We start from the raw sequence: 15,443 nt of genomic DNA, 5'->3' as shown, positions 1-15,443 counted from the left end.
GAAAGGAAGGGCTCAGGAGAGGTGACATGAGCTGACCAGAAATAAAAGCAAATACTAGCTACTTCCATTGACAGTCCACTGAATGCCAAGCCCTTAAGTCCTGGACAGAATGTAAGAAAGGCTGAGTGGCAGCCTGGGGCATGGGATGAGCACTAGCAAGATAGGCAGGGATGGGGATCCTGGCCCAACTCTACCCCTAACAGCAGTTTGACTTGGAATAAGTTACTGGACCTCCCCCCAAACCATGCAAGTATGATTGGACTCAAAAGTAGGATTCTGTTCTGAATTCATGAAAGAATTGAAGAATGATACGAAACCACATAGTAGCTACAAAGGTGGCCAGTTTAGTCAATGGGCCAAGAGCCAAGAGGTGGGAAACTTTAGGCTGAGTAATCCAGGAGGGGTTACCGGAAGAGGAAAACCTGAGCCAGGCCTTAAAGAACCATTAAAATTGGGGTAATGCAATAGGAGGAGGACACCATTCGTAGAAAAACTCCTGACTTTCTTAGAAATGCTCAGCAGCTCCCCAGGCCTGCTATGTGCATCTTCACGTGCCATTTGGGGCTCCACAGGGCCTGGCCCCAGTGCCTACCCATCCTTGTACAAGACTCTATCTCCTGCACCCAAGCAGCCATCCTGCCTCAGCAAAGTGTGAATTCCCTGCAGCTGCTTCTCTACCCTTATTCTTCAATGCCTTTTTCCCCCAATCTTCACCTCCCTTCAGGAAAAAGCATTCTTTTCCCTCTTTCCCTCTGAACTCTGTTCCATTTGCTTCATTCTGCCCTTTCTTGGGATCACACATGGACAGGTCCTGACTCACTAAAATGATAGAAACCTCCCCCATGGCTTACTCATCCCTGTGAGACATAAGCCACTCCCATAGGTAGTGTTCGACAAATGCCAAACGACCAGATGAATGATCAGGCAGAAAGATGGTTATACAGGAAAGTGGACCATGGTACAGGGGATCATGAACTGGCAAGAGGAGCTCAGTCTGGGCATGGCTAACCCAAGAGTGGGTCCCATATCACTCTTGGTCAAGATTCTTGGGGCTAGAGAAGCTCAGGTGTTCCTTAGTTCAATCTGATATAGGGCCTCTCAAGCTTTGCAGAAAGCAGGCCAGACGACTGTGCTGCACAAGCGCTTCCAGGATGGCCAGTAAGTGGGCATGCTATGACTCTACACACTGCGGAAGCACCATGGGAAGGATGTGGGTAGTGCAACCAGACTGACTGTGCTCCCACCCTATCTCTACTACTTGCTGCAAAAAGTAGAGTGCTTAATTTAATGTCTCTGAGCTTTGGTTGTCTCCTTTATAAAAGAGCCTGATACTACCTCCTTTTCAAAGTTGTTGTGAGGGATATGGAGACTATCAAATCAAAAAACTCTCTCCTTACTAAAGTACAATACTCAATGTATGATTCATTGTTGCATTTGAATGGAGGAGGTTTTGAGGAGGGTTCAAAGAAAGTTTTAAAATATGGAATTGAAGCTTAAACAGAGAATGCAAGTTGCTACCATTGTCTTCTTGAGAGCTAGGCTGTCACTGATTTGGCATTGGGAGGTCCAGACCCAGGTGTAGGAGCCCATTTAACAGTGGACCTATGGTGGAATGCATTAATAAGTTCTCATGTGATGTACCAATGTTGTTTGAGGTCGGAGCAGGAGAACCAAGTTTCCCCACAAGGACACATCCCAAGGATGGTGCTCACAAGTGAGATACTTGCCAGCCCCAAGGGAGGCTGCAGAGGTGCAGGAGGCTGCAGAGAAGGCCTTGGAGAGATGACCCAGAAACAGCGCTTAAGGACAGAATATTCCTACGCCAGTCCTAGTTCTGGACACAGGCAGGGCAGAAGCAGAGAATCCAGGTTGCTGCCATTGTCTGCTTAGGACCCAGGCTGGTACTGGTTTGGCATGGAGAGGTCCAGGTCCAGACATAGGAGCCCATCTAATAGGCTGGGCTTCCACTCTGGAACCACAATAGGGAAGGCAGAAAGATGGTTATGCAGGAAGGTGGACACAGTATAGGGGACCGTGAACTGGCAAGAGGAGCTCAGACTGGGCATGGCTAACCCAAGAGTGGGTCCCATATCACTCTTGGTCAAGATTCTTGGGGCTAGAGAAGCTCAGGTGTTCCTTAGTTCAATCTGATATAGGGCCTCCCTGGCTTTGCAGAAAGTCCAGGCCCAGATCCCCAGATTACCCTGGGCCAGCCCTAAACCTGAGTATAGAGCCACTATGATTCTGAAGTCAAGTCATCATAACCAATTGAAACTAAAGAAGGTAGAGAAGGGAGGAGGAGAAGTGAGGAAAGGATCCAAAGGCAGCCTTGACTCCCCAGGTGAGTGGGGTGCTGTTAACAGAAGGGGAGGGGAGTCTCAAACCTCATTCCATGCCGCATTCTCCTCTAGTTTTCTCATCTCACTGGGCAGCACTGTCACCCAAAACCAAAGTCCTAGAGTGCCCCTAGATTCCCCCCAGCCCCTATTCCCAAACCTCAAACCCATTTGCCCTTTTGGCTCAGTGCCCTCTGTTCCATCGCCTCTGCCACTCACCTGGTTCAGGCCTCCACTTTCCTCCCTGGCTTGGCCTCCCTATTCTACTCTCCCTACTGGCCAACATTCACATCACTGCCAGAATTCTCTGACAAAAACAAATCTGGCCACACTCACCCTTGGCTTGAAATCATCTGGCAACTTTGTGTTACAGGGCAGACCATCCCTTTAGGATGGCCAGCAGGACCTCCAGGATCTGTCTGTGCCCTTCCCCAGCAAACGAGAACTCAGTCACCTGCATTGCCTGAAGGTTCCCTGGGGCCATGCTCTTGGAACCCTCTGGATGTGCTTCTCAATCTGCCTGGAGCCCTCTTCCCACTCCCCCTTCTCTAGCCAACTCCCTGTCAGCCATTCTGACCACTCCAGAAACCAAGCTGGGATAGAAGCTCCTCTTCTGTGTTTCCCTCTCCCTCCTCCTTCATAGTTCTCCCCATTTTGCCCTGGAGTGATCCAGATCCCTCTGCTTCCCGCACCCGGAGCTCAGGGTCCTACATGCACCAAGGTGCTCAGTGTTCTGTCAGGAAGACCCCAAACACTCAAGAAACAGTTTGTGAATGAATGGATGGGTTAACCCAAACAAGCAGAGAATCTAGGAGACAAGCTGGCAGAGAAGATTTGTGCCTTCGGTCCAAGGACAATGAGTTGGAGGTGTTGGTGGCATCTACGTGGAGAATCAGGCTGCCCTGGACAGGTGGGCTTGAAGCTTAGGGAGGGTTTCTTAGAGATGTGGTCTCTCTCTCCACATGGGAGCCAATCTCTCCAGAAAAATCTAGAGAGAAGGAGATCAAATGACCATCAAGTGGCTCAGTTTACCAAACTGGCTTTGTCAGCTAAGAGTACACTGGAGTTAGAAGGACATAGTAAGGACCTTGTCTAGCATAACTGTTTTATTATACACATAAGGAAACAGGCTCCTCACTAGCCAGAGATAGTGCTCGACTTAGACACCATGGCTCCATGTAGTCCACACTCTTTCTACCCTTTGTGTGTGGCCCTCATTGCTAAGCCCTGAAGGAAAGAGCTAGTAAAGGTGACCTGGGTGATCAAAGAATCTGACTCCACAGAGACCCCTGCACTAATTCCTCCTTTCATAGCATAGCTTTTCATGGTACCAGAGGACAGCAGATCTGACCAAGGCCTTGGGAGCCCCAGGGTTTTGTGTTTTTTTTTTATCTCAGGGATCGAACTCAGGACCTTGCACTTGTGAGGCAGGCGGCAAAACCACTGAGCTAAATGTTCAGCCCCTCGGGCTTTTGTTTTTGAATCTCATTTGTTTAAACAGGACAGGCCCTTTAGGCCTCCAGCAACAAGTACACTTATTTTGCCCTGTTTTGAACATTGTTGGCCATCTACTCTTCAGCCCTATGACAGATTGGAAACAGCTGATTAGAAACCAGGAGAGAGATTGCTGTGAACAGGAAAACCGACACACAAGACTCAAAAAAAGCACCAGAGCAGGGTTGATTCACACCAAAGTATGTGAAGACTCTCCTACACGCAAGTACCCCAACACAAGTTCTGGTTGTGGTACCAAGCGATGCTCAATACATGTTGCTTACTTAAGGTTTGTAAACATTTAGACATCTGACAAGGACTTTCACCTAAAGTGATTAGGTTGTTCTTGCACTATAAGAAGTAAGTCCTGTGCTACTCAAAGGGAAGAATTAGCCTTGAGAATAAAGTTTCTTCACTGTGAAAAATGGGAAAAGGAATTGACATTTATTGATAGGCCACAATATACCTGGCAGTGACCAGGTATGTTATCCTATCCACTTTCACAACTCTTTATCCTTGCATGCAGGAACCATCTAATCTTTATTGAACTCATGAATGACCAGCTTGGCTGGGTTTTGCAACTAGAATTTTTCTTTTTTTTTGGTACTGGGGATTGAACTTGGGACCTTGTGCTTGAGAGGCAGGCAGCCGAACCACTGAGCTAAATCCCCAGCCCAGGCTTGGCTGGGTTTTTAAGCCTCTTTTTAGAGATGGGAAAAATGAAGCCTGGCGATGAGAATGGCCTCTCCATGATTATAAGGTATAGAGCTGGGAGGGAGCCCAAACACTTTCTCCAAGGCTCTACTGCTATTGGCATAACCAGGGTCCACTTTGCAAGAGGGAGAACTGTCACTTGTGTGATGAGAGTGGCACTAACTCCCTAGCCTTACATCAATCAATGTCACAAACACTGATGGTGAGCTTGCTGTGTGTGCACCCCAGAGTTAGGAATACCACCGTTTCAGATAATTTTTTCTCTCTCTAACTAACAGGAATGAATTCAGAGCATGGACGGACATCAAGCCTGTGAAACCAATAAAAGCCAAGCCCCAGTACAAGCCCCCAGATGACAAGATGGTTCATGAGACCAGCTACAGCGCCCAGTTCAAAGGGGAGGCCAGTAAGCCAACTGCAGCTGATAATAAGGTCATTGACCGCAGAAGAATACGCAGCCTCTATAGTGAACCTTTCAAGGAACCTCCAAAGGTGAGATGGATCTTGTGGGGACCCCTTAGCACAGCCTAGATGGAGGGTGATCAGCAGACCATGGGAGCTGGGCCCCTGTGACAAGTCTCCAGGGGCTCCTTTCCACTTCAGCACACTGAGCCTGAGATCCAGGGACATCTTCCAGAGGGATCTTTGTTAAATTCAAAAGAAGTGTTAGGAACATTAGCTCAAATAAAGACAGCTTTTGAGGGCTGGCAAATTTCCAAAGAACTAGCTCTTGCATTTGAGGAATCCAGAAGAAGAATAGCAGAAAACTTCACCTGATCCCTAAATCCCCTTGTCTTAAAATAGCTGTGCTTCTGCCTCTGAAGGGCTGGAGGGGGGTTGCAAGTCCCCTTGCCTGATTTGCTTCCCACTGGGCCTGGCCTGCTCCCTCCTCCACCCACTGCACCCTACCCCACCCATCTCCTCAGTCCCTACAAGGCATTCACTTTCACTCATTCTTCCTAGATAAACATCATCTGCCAGCAAGGCTCAAGCCTGTCACAACACACCTGTCCCATCAGCTGCAAGGTGTATTCCCAGTCATTTGTTACTCAAGTAGACAGTTTGTGAAAGTGGATTCAGGGGCTTAGTCATAATAACACTGCCCTGCCTTATTTGCATTTCAGTATGAGTTCATGAGCAGGAGAAGCATGTTGGAGATAGAGCCAGTGACGCCAGAATCATACCCCCAAGGAGCCTAGCTTATTCTATGATGCCAGGCCATGAAGAATCAGGCACATATTATCTGTCCTATGTGTAATAGTAGAAAATGCCTGAGAGTCTAAATATCTCCAGAACTTAGATGACCTTTTCTGTGCTTTTGCCCTAAAGCCTGGCTCTCAAGTGGAGTTTCCTATGAGGCCATAACCCATTTGCAGCTAAGGTAACCACCTGACCCAGTTTGCCTGGGTTGCTTCAAGTTTTAGCACAGAAAGCTCCATGTTCCAGAAAACATCTCTGTTCTAGGCAAACCAGGATGACTGGTTACCTTATTTTACCTTAGTGAATGGCACAAGGGAGAAAGTCCAATGTCAGTTCTGTCCATCTACAGCTAAGGTGGGACCCAGGACATAGGCTTGGCATTAAGATTCCAGGGGGAAAAGGAAAAAAGATTGGGGAAATTAAATCTAGAGATGGGTGGAAGGGGTGGCATATCACAGCTTCATGTCCAAGGGCTCCAGAGTTCTCTGAGAAGGAGAAGGCAGGGCTATCTTCTCAGGATGGGGAGGCAGAGCTGAGGAGGGAGCCTGAGGAAATGGAGAGGGCTTGGAATAGCTGCTCTGGGGAACAGCAAGGCAGCCACCCAGGCCTGCCTGGTTGGCAGTGCCTGTGGCCAACTGAGGTTGAGAGGTGCAGGCCCAGAGCATCTCAGAGAGGACTCTTCTCCATATGTGTTCACTATCCCAGAGACAGAAACGGAGAGGCTGGCTGGGGGCAGCAGTAAGCCATCTGGCATCAACCAGAGTCATCTCCCAGGAACACCTGTGCACCTGTGCACAGCTCTGCCCTTTGTTGCCTGCAGCCAGGACATGTCCCTTTGGGGCAGAAGAGAGAGAACAAGGGAAGCACAGGCTGACTCATGAATCTTGGGGCTGGAGGTGACCCATGTCCCTTCTTCCATTTCATTGACTACAGCAAATCGTAACCTATGCATGAGCTGAGGGAAGTGATGAGGTGTAATCTTCCCAGAGGGAACAGCAGGTACTGCAGAATAGTGATGGAGCTTGCCACTGGGGTGGTCCAGGGGGAAGGGCAGACAGGGCAGAGGGCCTGTGTGGCAGTAGTAAAGAATGTTGTCCAAAAGACTAAATGGGAGTTCAGACAGGAGAACACAGGTGCCCAAATGTCCCTGAAAATACTTTCCACACTGTACCCCATCGGTGTCAATCTGCATCACTGCTGTTACTCTTCCATTAACACTGTAATGTCCTTTCTCTAAATCCTCTCTCCCCTTCCTCCCTTTTGTGTTTCTGTATTTTTGGTCTATCTGTCTGTCTCTCCGTGCAGGTGGAGAAACCTAGTGTTCAGAGTTCCAAACCAAAAAAGACCTCAGCGACCCATAAGCCCCCGAGGAAGGCCAAAGACAAGCAGGTGGTGTCGGGCCAGGCTGCCAAGAAAAAGAGCACAGAGGGCCCCAGTGCCACCAAACCTGATGACAAGGAGCAAAGTAAAGAGATGAACAATAAACTGGCTGAGGCTAAAGAGTAAATGTCACTGCACTTTTATCTCTCTCTCTCTCTCTCTCTCTCTCTCTCTCTCTCTCTCCTAACCACAAACAAAAAAAGGCCACAAAATTATTAGAGACTTTCCCTCTGCCTTGGTCCTGAGTGTTCCAGGAGCTCTTCGGTTTGGTTTCTTTTGGTGGACAAATCCTGAGATTCAGGATACAGACTGAGTGGCTTGCCTCCTCCTGACGGTGGCCCAGCTCCAGCTGCAGGGCCCCTGGGACACCAGGAAGCATCCCCTGCTGGCTGTGCCCTCCCTGGTAGGCCCCAGCTGGTGCCAAGCGCACCTCCTGGTAGAGCCTGGAAGTCTCTACTGTAGGGTCTTCTCCCCTGCTCCTCCCAAGGTTGTGTTCCTTTTTGATTTTGAGCTTTAGGTAAACATTCTTTCCCAAAGTTCAGAGGATGAATATGTGCTGTGGAAGCTTAGCGTGGGCTTCAGCAGTTGACAACCTTTGTGGAAATATTAAAAGAAAAAACAACTTTGGCCTTAATGTCAACAAAATGTACTTGTATCTGTTAACTTTTAAGTAATCTTAGAATCTTCTACTAGAAGTGTGTGTCTGTGTTTTGTTTCCTATCAATGGGCTTTAAATTGTATACCAAGTAACAGATAAGCCACTGGTGACTGAGAACAGGCCAGGGTGGTGAAAGGGTAGGTGATTTAGGTATTACAGATGTCAGAGGGTGGTCCCAGCCTGGAGACTGTGCTCCTCTGTCTACCCTCAGCATGTTGTCTGAGGAGGAAAAGTCACAGTGTAGAGATAGGGTACTTAGTGTGACTTTCCATTCTTGAGAAGCCAAGGTAGGACAGAGATGTAATGGCAAGTGTGGCGATGCTCTGCCTCACTGAGAGGCCAGTGGTGCTAGGCTCCAGGTCAGTGTCTCTGTGACATAGCTACAGGTGAGAGAGGGCCCTGCAAAGTGACTAGCAAGCTTTTTTACTTCATTGACAAATAACAGCAGTTCTCAATGTATTCTTTGTTGTGCATCTGTGTGGCCAAAACGCCCCAGGGGAGGCAAGTGCCACCTTAGCTGTGCTACAGTTGTGTTATATAGGAATTAGTCAAGGAGTTGTTGTGAAAAGATCCCCAGTGTTTGTGAGGGAGCACAAAATGTCTATCAAAAATGTCAAATTTTCAAAGGTGAGGTGTAGATTGCTCAGCACGCTTTGTTTTGCCTGTCCTTGAAGTCCTTATCTCCTCCAGCATTCTGAATGGCTGAGCTGTTGTATGAAGTCCAGCCTCTGCTCAGGCTTGCTTTCTTTTATCATAAAAGTGGTGAAGACTGAGGGCCTCAGTTCCCTACCTCAGAGGTCCCTTCAGGCCCTTCTGGTTTGAAGGAGGCAGAGCTCCACAAGCTCTCTCATTCTCACTGTCCAGGCAGCAGTGTCAATTTATGCTAATTTGTTTTGTCACTTTGTGGCTGGTTGAGAAGTCTTTGCAAATTAACTCAGTATGTGCCACACAGGTTTTAACAGAACAGGAAGACTAACAACGAAGGGCATGACCAGGCTCAATGCCTCCTTCCTTTCCATCTAAGCAAACAGGCTAAGAGGAAGGACGCGGCTGAAGAAGGTGGAAAGTGTTAGCAGGTCTCGGTGCTCATAAATGACAAATTTTGAATCCCTATCTGGAAACACCTAGCATAGATCTCAGTACTGTTTCTAATTGTTAGCTAATCTTAGCATTTACCAGAAAACTCTATCAACATGACTGAACTACATCCAAAGAATTTGCCAGTGTATAATCATTCTCTCAAAATTCAGGATTAGTCAAACGTGTTGATGTCAGCCAAAACTTGAATTTCTCCATAGAATTATCATGTTTTGCAGACCAAGTAAGTCAGAGTTTACAATGGGATCATCCAGCCAGCATCCATGTATTGAATGCCTTATGCCAGGCACTGTGCTAGACTTGGTGGGCAGTATAAATAAATATGTCCCCACAGAAACACAGCCAGAAGGATGCATATGACAATCCCATGTGCACCGTGACGGAGTCGAGCTGGTATTGTCTATTATAGTTTCCTAAAGCCCCATATGTTTCCCACCCACTTTACAGCCTCAGAGACTGGATTTCTTATCCTGCTTTGTTTAAGCTTGTAGATGATCTGTACGATGTCTTATTCATCCTGTCAGTTCTCCCTTCTTTTTCACACATCCACCTCAGAAAAACTCTTCTTTGCAGTTCACTTTGACTCTTGAATGTGTCAGTTCACTAACCAGAAATTTCCTTTGATTTCTACTGTTTACAAATATAACTCAGCCAGTCTTGTTCTGCATACCAAGCAGACAGAATGAGACTGACCTTGGTTCCTTAAGCAGTGCTTGGCCCTGCCTTTCTCAAGGTGACCAGGCTTCAATGCCTGTCCCGCCCCTTCTGTACATTGCCCTGTAATTCTCTGTACTCTCCTGGCAAGAGGGACAGGATGGAGACTTTCCCATTGTCTGCTTGGCCTGCCTGCAAAGATTCCCCCAAAGCTGTGCCCTGGCTTCCCCCAGCTTCCTGTTCTCTGCCTGGGCCCCCATCCTGCCCATATGGCTGGGCCTCACTGAGGCAGACAGAAAGTGTCTAATCACAATTTTGTGGCCTGGGTTTCGTTGCATACCACAGATTGTCTATTGTAACATGTAGCGCACACCTCTCTTGGTGCTATTTCATTCCTGCTGTTAGTAAGAGAATGACAAACATATTCATGTATAGCCAATTGATTGTGACGTGCTTGTGGTCTGTGCTTGCTCAGAAAACAAACAAACAAACAGTTTTTTTCCAATTATAAATAAATGCTAAAGACGAACACCACTTTCTTGATCTTATTTCCTTGGTGAGGCCCAGCTGAGTAGGTGAAGGAACCAACCTTTGGCATTTGAGCTGCTCTCCACAAGATGAGCTGTGCCCTGCAGTTTTCCTGGGGTTCTCCGTAATGCAGCTTGACTCTTTTAGATTGCCTCTCAGATACTAATTGCAAGCAGTCAGAGCTAAGTGTTGGGAAAGGCGAAGATGCACCGGGAGTCACACTGGCCAACAAGGTAGTGTAACGTTTTGATCCCATGCCGCCGGATGAGTGACTGCCTGTGCCCCGCCCTGCCTTGCTGTGCTGGGAGGCTGGGCTCTGACTCTCCCCCTCCCTGGGACCCACAGCAGCGTTGGTTCTGGCTGAGATGCCTTCACTTGCTGATTGAGTCCACGGTTGTTTTGGAGGTTCCTCCCGAAGGGGCTGGCTCGCTGTGTGGGTTATGGGGCCTATGATCATCTGCGTGTCTAACATGGGGGTTGGGGTTGCTAAAACAGCCATAAAAGAGGCCTAGATAAGGTCACAGCAGCTCAAGTGGCTGAAAGCTCAGGTGGACGGGTTTCTTCCTACCGGAGTCGTGGAAAGCTTCCTGCAGGGGGCGCTGTGGAGGTTGGTGGGATGTGGCTGTGTAGAGCATGCAGGGCTACAGGCCAGTAAGCAGATGTGCAGAGGCAAAAGTGGGGGAACTGTGGGAGAGCCTCAGAGATAAGGCCAAATTGGCCCACTTTGTTATCTTTCTGATAAAGTTGGGATCAAAAGATTTTATATTCTTCATTTTTCCAACATGTGTTGCATGGATACCTATTGTTTGCCCAGCACTGTGCTGGGAAACCAAGATGACTAAAATCCCACCTCTAATCACTGTGAGGCAGGAAGGAGGAATCCATTCTAGCTGGTTCTGTGGATAAGGAAGGACTTCAGCATATGGGTAGGTGTTGACCAGGTTAACAGAGGTGGCCAAGGCATGCCAGGCAGGAGGATGTGCACAGGCAAAAGGTTTGGAGGAGCAACACCCCAGGAGAGCTCAGGTTCTGGAGAGTAGTTCTTTTGGGAGGGGGCAGGTCAAAGGTAGAGAGTGGTGGAAAGGCCTGGTGCCACATGATGGGCGGCTGCTGACTGTGGTCTCCATTCCACCCACCCTGACCGTACCCATGCCCCGCATGCTCCTGCCATCATGCTTCTCGCCCTCACCCACACATCAGCAGTGGCCACAGGACCTCCTGCTCCAGGCTAGGAGCCCTGGCAAAGGTTGGGGTGGGGAGGCTTTTATTCTATGGGGGGGCCCTAATTTCTGATTTTGGGGGACAGTGGTAGGAGTCCATCAAATGTAATATTTAAAAACTACTATATGTTTGTTTTCTAGATGAATAGAAAACACTTCATCCACCTGTCTACTTTTGTATAAGCAGAAAACACAAAAACTATTCAATAAATAAAACAAATACATAAAATATTTTAGTCAGCTCTCTTTGACCAATTAAGAGAGACTAAACAGGGACCAAGACATGGACTAGGGCAGTAATGGCGAACCTTTTAGAGCTTTCAATGATAACAAACAGCTGGCTGCAGCACGAGTGCCATACATTGGCCGCCACTGGACTAGGGCAACAGAGAAGGCAGGAAGGTGGGGACCCTGCCTGGCTTTACCTGAGCTGCCCTGTGAGCCAAGCTCAGCCTCATACACTTTGGATTCTACAGAGCTCCTTGCCCCGCCCAGTGCCCCAGGAGCCAAATCTTAACCCTATTGCTCATATTGCCCCTCAAACAGCAAACAAACAGAACTAAAACCAGGCAGCATCTAGTTTTAAAAGGCGAAAAATTTATTCCATCTGAAGAGAAACAAGAGTATAGTATCTAGTTTTAAAATAGGTTATTGTGTTCCTAAATTAGTTATAAATGTGTCTTATATCTCCCTGAGAATTTGTGTATTCTTAGTGAAATTCTTTCCTCTTTTTTTTTTTTCTGTTTTCACCAGGGCTTAAAAATTTATGACATGCTTCTCATAGACTTGGGGAGTGTGGAATCCTGTCTCACAAAGGCTATAAACACCTTTAGCGTGTCATTGTGTTAGCAAAATTCACATTTTCCAAGACCAGGTAGAAAAACTGTCAGGATGTAGCCTGTGGACAATCTGCAGTTAGTTAAAGCAGAGCTCTGTGGTCAGAGCAGCCAAGGCCACTGAGACGGAGAGGCACTATTTCAAGCAAATGCAAACACTCCCCAATGCCATTGAACAGACATCCTCGTAATACCTACTCCACTCTAGACTACTGGCAACAAGTGAGTGCACTTTCTCATTGCTAGATGAGTGGTTACCTATGAACTAGTTATACACGAGGTTGATTGAGACAAGCATTTTAGAGAAGATGGCTTTTAAAGAATTCCAGCTATTATCCTGAGTCCACAGACTGAATAATGGTCTACCAATTTATATATATTGATTGCTAACAAAGCATTTCTGTGTTGTTCCACTGGCCCCACTAATGCTGTAGAGAAGGTATTTGCCCCAGGTAACAGATTAGAAAAGCTCAAAGAGGAGAGGATGCTGGCCAGCCTGGCAAGGTTGGGAGAGGAAGCCCTGGAGCCCCACCTGCTGCTCCAGGCCAGCTGTCTCCCCTCACCCGAAGGAGATGAGGTGGCCTGAGAGAAATCAGGCTTCAGACAAGTGGGACTTAGTGAAAACTACTCCCAAACCTGTCAGCACCACACTCTGGTGGGGCCATTGCATGCCCTCCAGCAGGTTTACCTTGCACCCTGTTCAAATCTAGGGATTTGGATACAAACTGAGGGAAAATAAGAACTGGATCAGGTCTTCACACACCACTCGCTCAAACATTAGGACTGAACTGGCCGATCCTCTCAGCCAAATACATAGTGTTTCTCTGTTGGGCACTTAGTTAACTGATCAGATGACAGAAATGTGTGGTTATTAACTATAGAATGATCCAGTAGATTTTTCACTCATAAGAAATATACTTGGTACTAGAGATACTGAGATAAAATTGCCATCCAATACCTGGAACATTGGATCGGGGGCCGCCATTTTGTGCTTTTCATTTCAAATAGTGAAACTGAAATTTCTGTCACTTGTCCTCTACATAATTGGCCCCCAATCACTTGTTAACTTGGCATTGTACAGAACTATCTCAACAGATGCCCCCAAACATCTTATCTGGGGTCAAGGGAATTTCAGATGCTGAGAGAAATCAATTGCTGCACTGCTACTGGCTTAAACTGCAGGAGGGATCTTTGGACTCACAAATCCAACCATGTCACACCCTGCTTCCAACCATGAGTGGGCTCCTTGCAGCCTGCAGAAGCTTGTTGTTCTCTCAGTGCACCATGCTGCTTCTCACCTCCATGCCTTGCCCACGCTGTCCCACCTGCCCAGAATGCCTTTCTCCTGCTTTTCACCTGGCTAATCATCCTTCAAGACTCTGCTCAGGGGACCACTCCAAGAAGCCTTTCCTGCACCTCCCAGGCTGGGTAAGATGGCCCCTGTGTGTATCTTCATTGTGGAACTTACCACATGTCCTGTGTCATCAGCTTGTGTGTGACCCCAATGGACCATGCTCCTCCAGAGCGAGGGCCACATCCTTCTTTCCATCTCTACTTCCTGACCCAATGCTTACCACAGAGAATGTCTTCTGCAGTGTTTGTTGAGTGAATAATGAATGAGTGAATGAATGATCATATTCACCATGTGCCTCCACACTCACCCTGGTGCCTCCACAAGAGTTTATTCTGCCTCATAACTGTCCCTGCTCATGTGAGGGGTAATTTTGAGATACAACACAGCACAATTGCTTTAAACCTCAAAGAGGTAATGCTACTAGCCTCCATTATTCTCCAAACCTGTTTGATTCCTAAGTTCAGGAAGTAAGAGTTGAAACAGCAAGGAGTACCTGTTTCTGACTGCCTGGACTGCTGAAAGGGGTTGATGAGGGTACAAGCAAAAGTCCCCTGTGTGGGCTGGGGATTTAGCTCAGTGGTTCCACCACCTACCTCGAAAGCGCAAGGACTTGAGTTTGATCCCGGGTACCAAAAAAAAAAAAAAGTCCTCGGTGAACTGGAAAATGGAACACCCTTGGCAACAGTTTAATTCATGAGTTGTCTGCTGAACACCACATCCCAGTTATTTGCCTCCCTGGTCCCAGTGCAGTAGCTGGAGCTATACAGGGAAATCCACTCCCTCTGCCACACCAGGGGCTGGCATTAAGAGCATCCAAAATGGCTCTTGCTACCTCCTCCTCTCCCCCAGTTCCTCATCCCATTCTTCTTCTCTGAGCACAACCTATAAATCACCTGGTATAGATACCATTTCTGCAATTACACGTCCATTTGAGTTGATCCCCTCTGGACACATGAAAACAATTTTGATTAATTGCTCAAGATTCCATCCTTTAAGAGGAGGTGTGGGGGAGGACAAAAATTGATTTTTAAGTTCCCAGGAGCACAGAGTTAGACTAGAACTGAGCTGTTTCTGTCTGGCGGCCTTAGTCCTGCACTTTACATTTTTAAAAGGGTCATTAGCAGGATTATCAGATTCCTGGCAGCCTCTTGAGACAATCAATCTTGCTTTTGGCTTTGTCTTTTTGGTGTTAACACAATGAAGGATGCTTTTTACAATATTTCTTATACAACTGGGAATTTATCTAGTTTTTATTATCAGGTCAAATCTAGAAGATATTCAACAAAAGTAAAATAATAAGTAAATGAATAGCAGGGCAGAAACATAGCCCCCCCCCCACCTTGTGCAAACCCTTCCCAGAATTCCAGAAGGCCATCTGCACCTAGAGAGGACCCAGAGTGGTGGAGAGGGGGGGAACTAGGAATTTGTCCCAGGTCTCTGCGTCGGCTTTTATCTAATACAGAGTTGGCCAGCTTATGGGAAGGGAAAGAACATATATTTATCTGGCCTTTTTACACTTAGTCTCATTTCCTCCTCACAATAAGGTTAGAGTCTGGAGGTGTCATGCCCTGTGCAGATAAAGAAATCAAAATTCAGGGCCGGGGATTTAGCTCAGTGGTTCCGCCACCTGCCTTGCAAGCTCAAGGACCCGAGTTTGATTCCCCCATACCAAAAAAAAAAAAAAAAACAATAAGAAATCAAAATTCAGTGGTTAACTGAGAAGGTCATACAACTTGCTGGTGAGTTAGGATTTGAAGCCATGTTTGAGTAATGCTAAAACCCATTCTTTGTTTAGTCCTGGGCCATGCTAGGATTCCTATTAGAAACATTCAGACTCCATGTTCTGTCCCTCACTGGCGACTTTAAATATTGTATGGAAAATGAGTCACATGAAGGCCTCACATGCTGAGTTTGATCAGCATGGTTCACCACTCCCCCCCCCCCCAATTAAGCCTTGTGGTGACAGCATTT

The 15,443-nt window shown here is 47.2% G+C and overlaps 1 protein-coding gene across 3 annotated transcripts in view; it reads left to right on the top strand.

Moving 5' to 3' along the window:
* The window catches only part of Map6 (microtubule associated protein 6), a 65,620-nt gene that overhangs the window by 45,486 nt on the left and 4,691 nt on the right, over window positions 1-15,443 (top strand). Inside the window, exons 2-3 of one of the 3 annotated variants that reach the window (XM_004863216.4) lie at window positions 4,823-5,036; window positions 7,050-7,246. In XM_004863216.4, coding sequence (XP_004863273.1) covers window positions 4,823-5,036; window positions 7,050-7,246 — 411 coding nt within the window. Of the gene's footprint in view, window positions 1-4,822; window positions 5,037-7,049; window positions 10,064-15,443 lie in introns of those variants that run through there. The other 2 variants (XM_013065019.3, XM_021243227.2) reach the window with 2 other exon arrangements.

This window comes from Heterocephalus glaber, unplaced genomic scaffold (genome assembly GCF_053883595.1).
Source record: "Heterocephalus glaber isolate CG9 unplaced genomic scaffold, H.glaber_assembly_v1.0 deba00001428, whole genome shotgun sequence".
Classification (NCBI taxonomy): domain Eukaryota; kingdom Metazoa; phylum Chordata; class Mammalia; order Rodentia; family Bathyergidae; genus Heterocephalus; species Heterocephalus glaber.
This window is presented reverse-complemented; position numbering and strand designations above follow the sequence as displayed.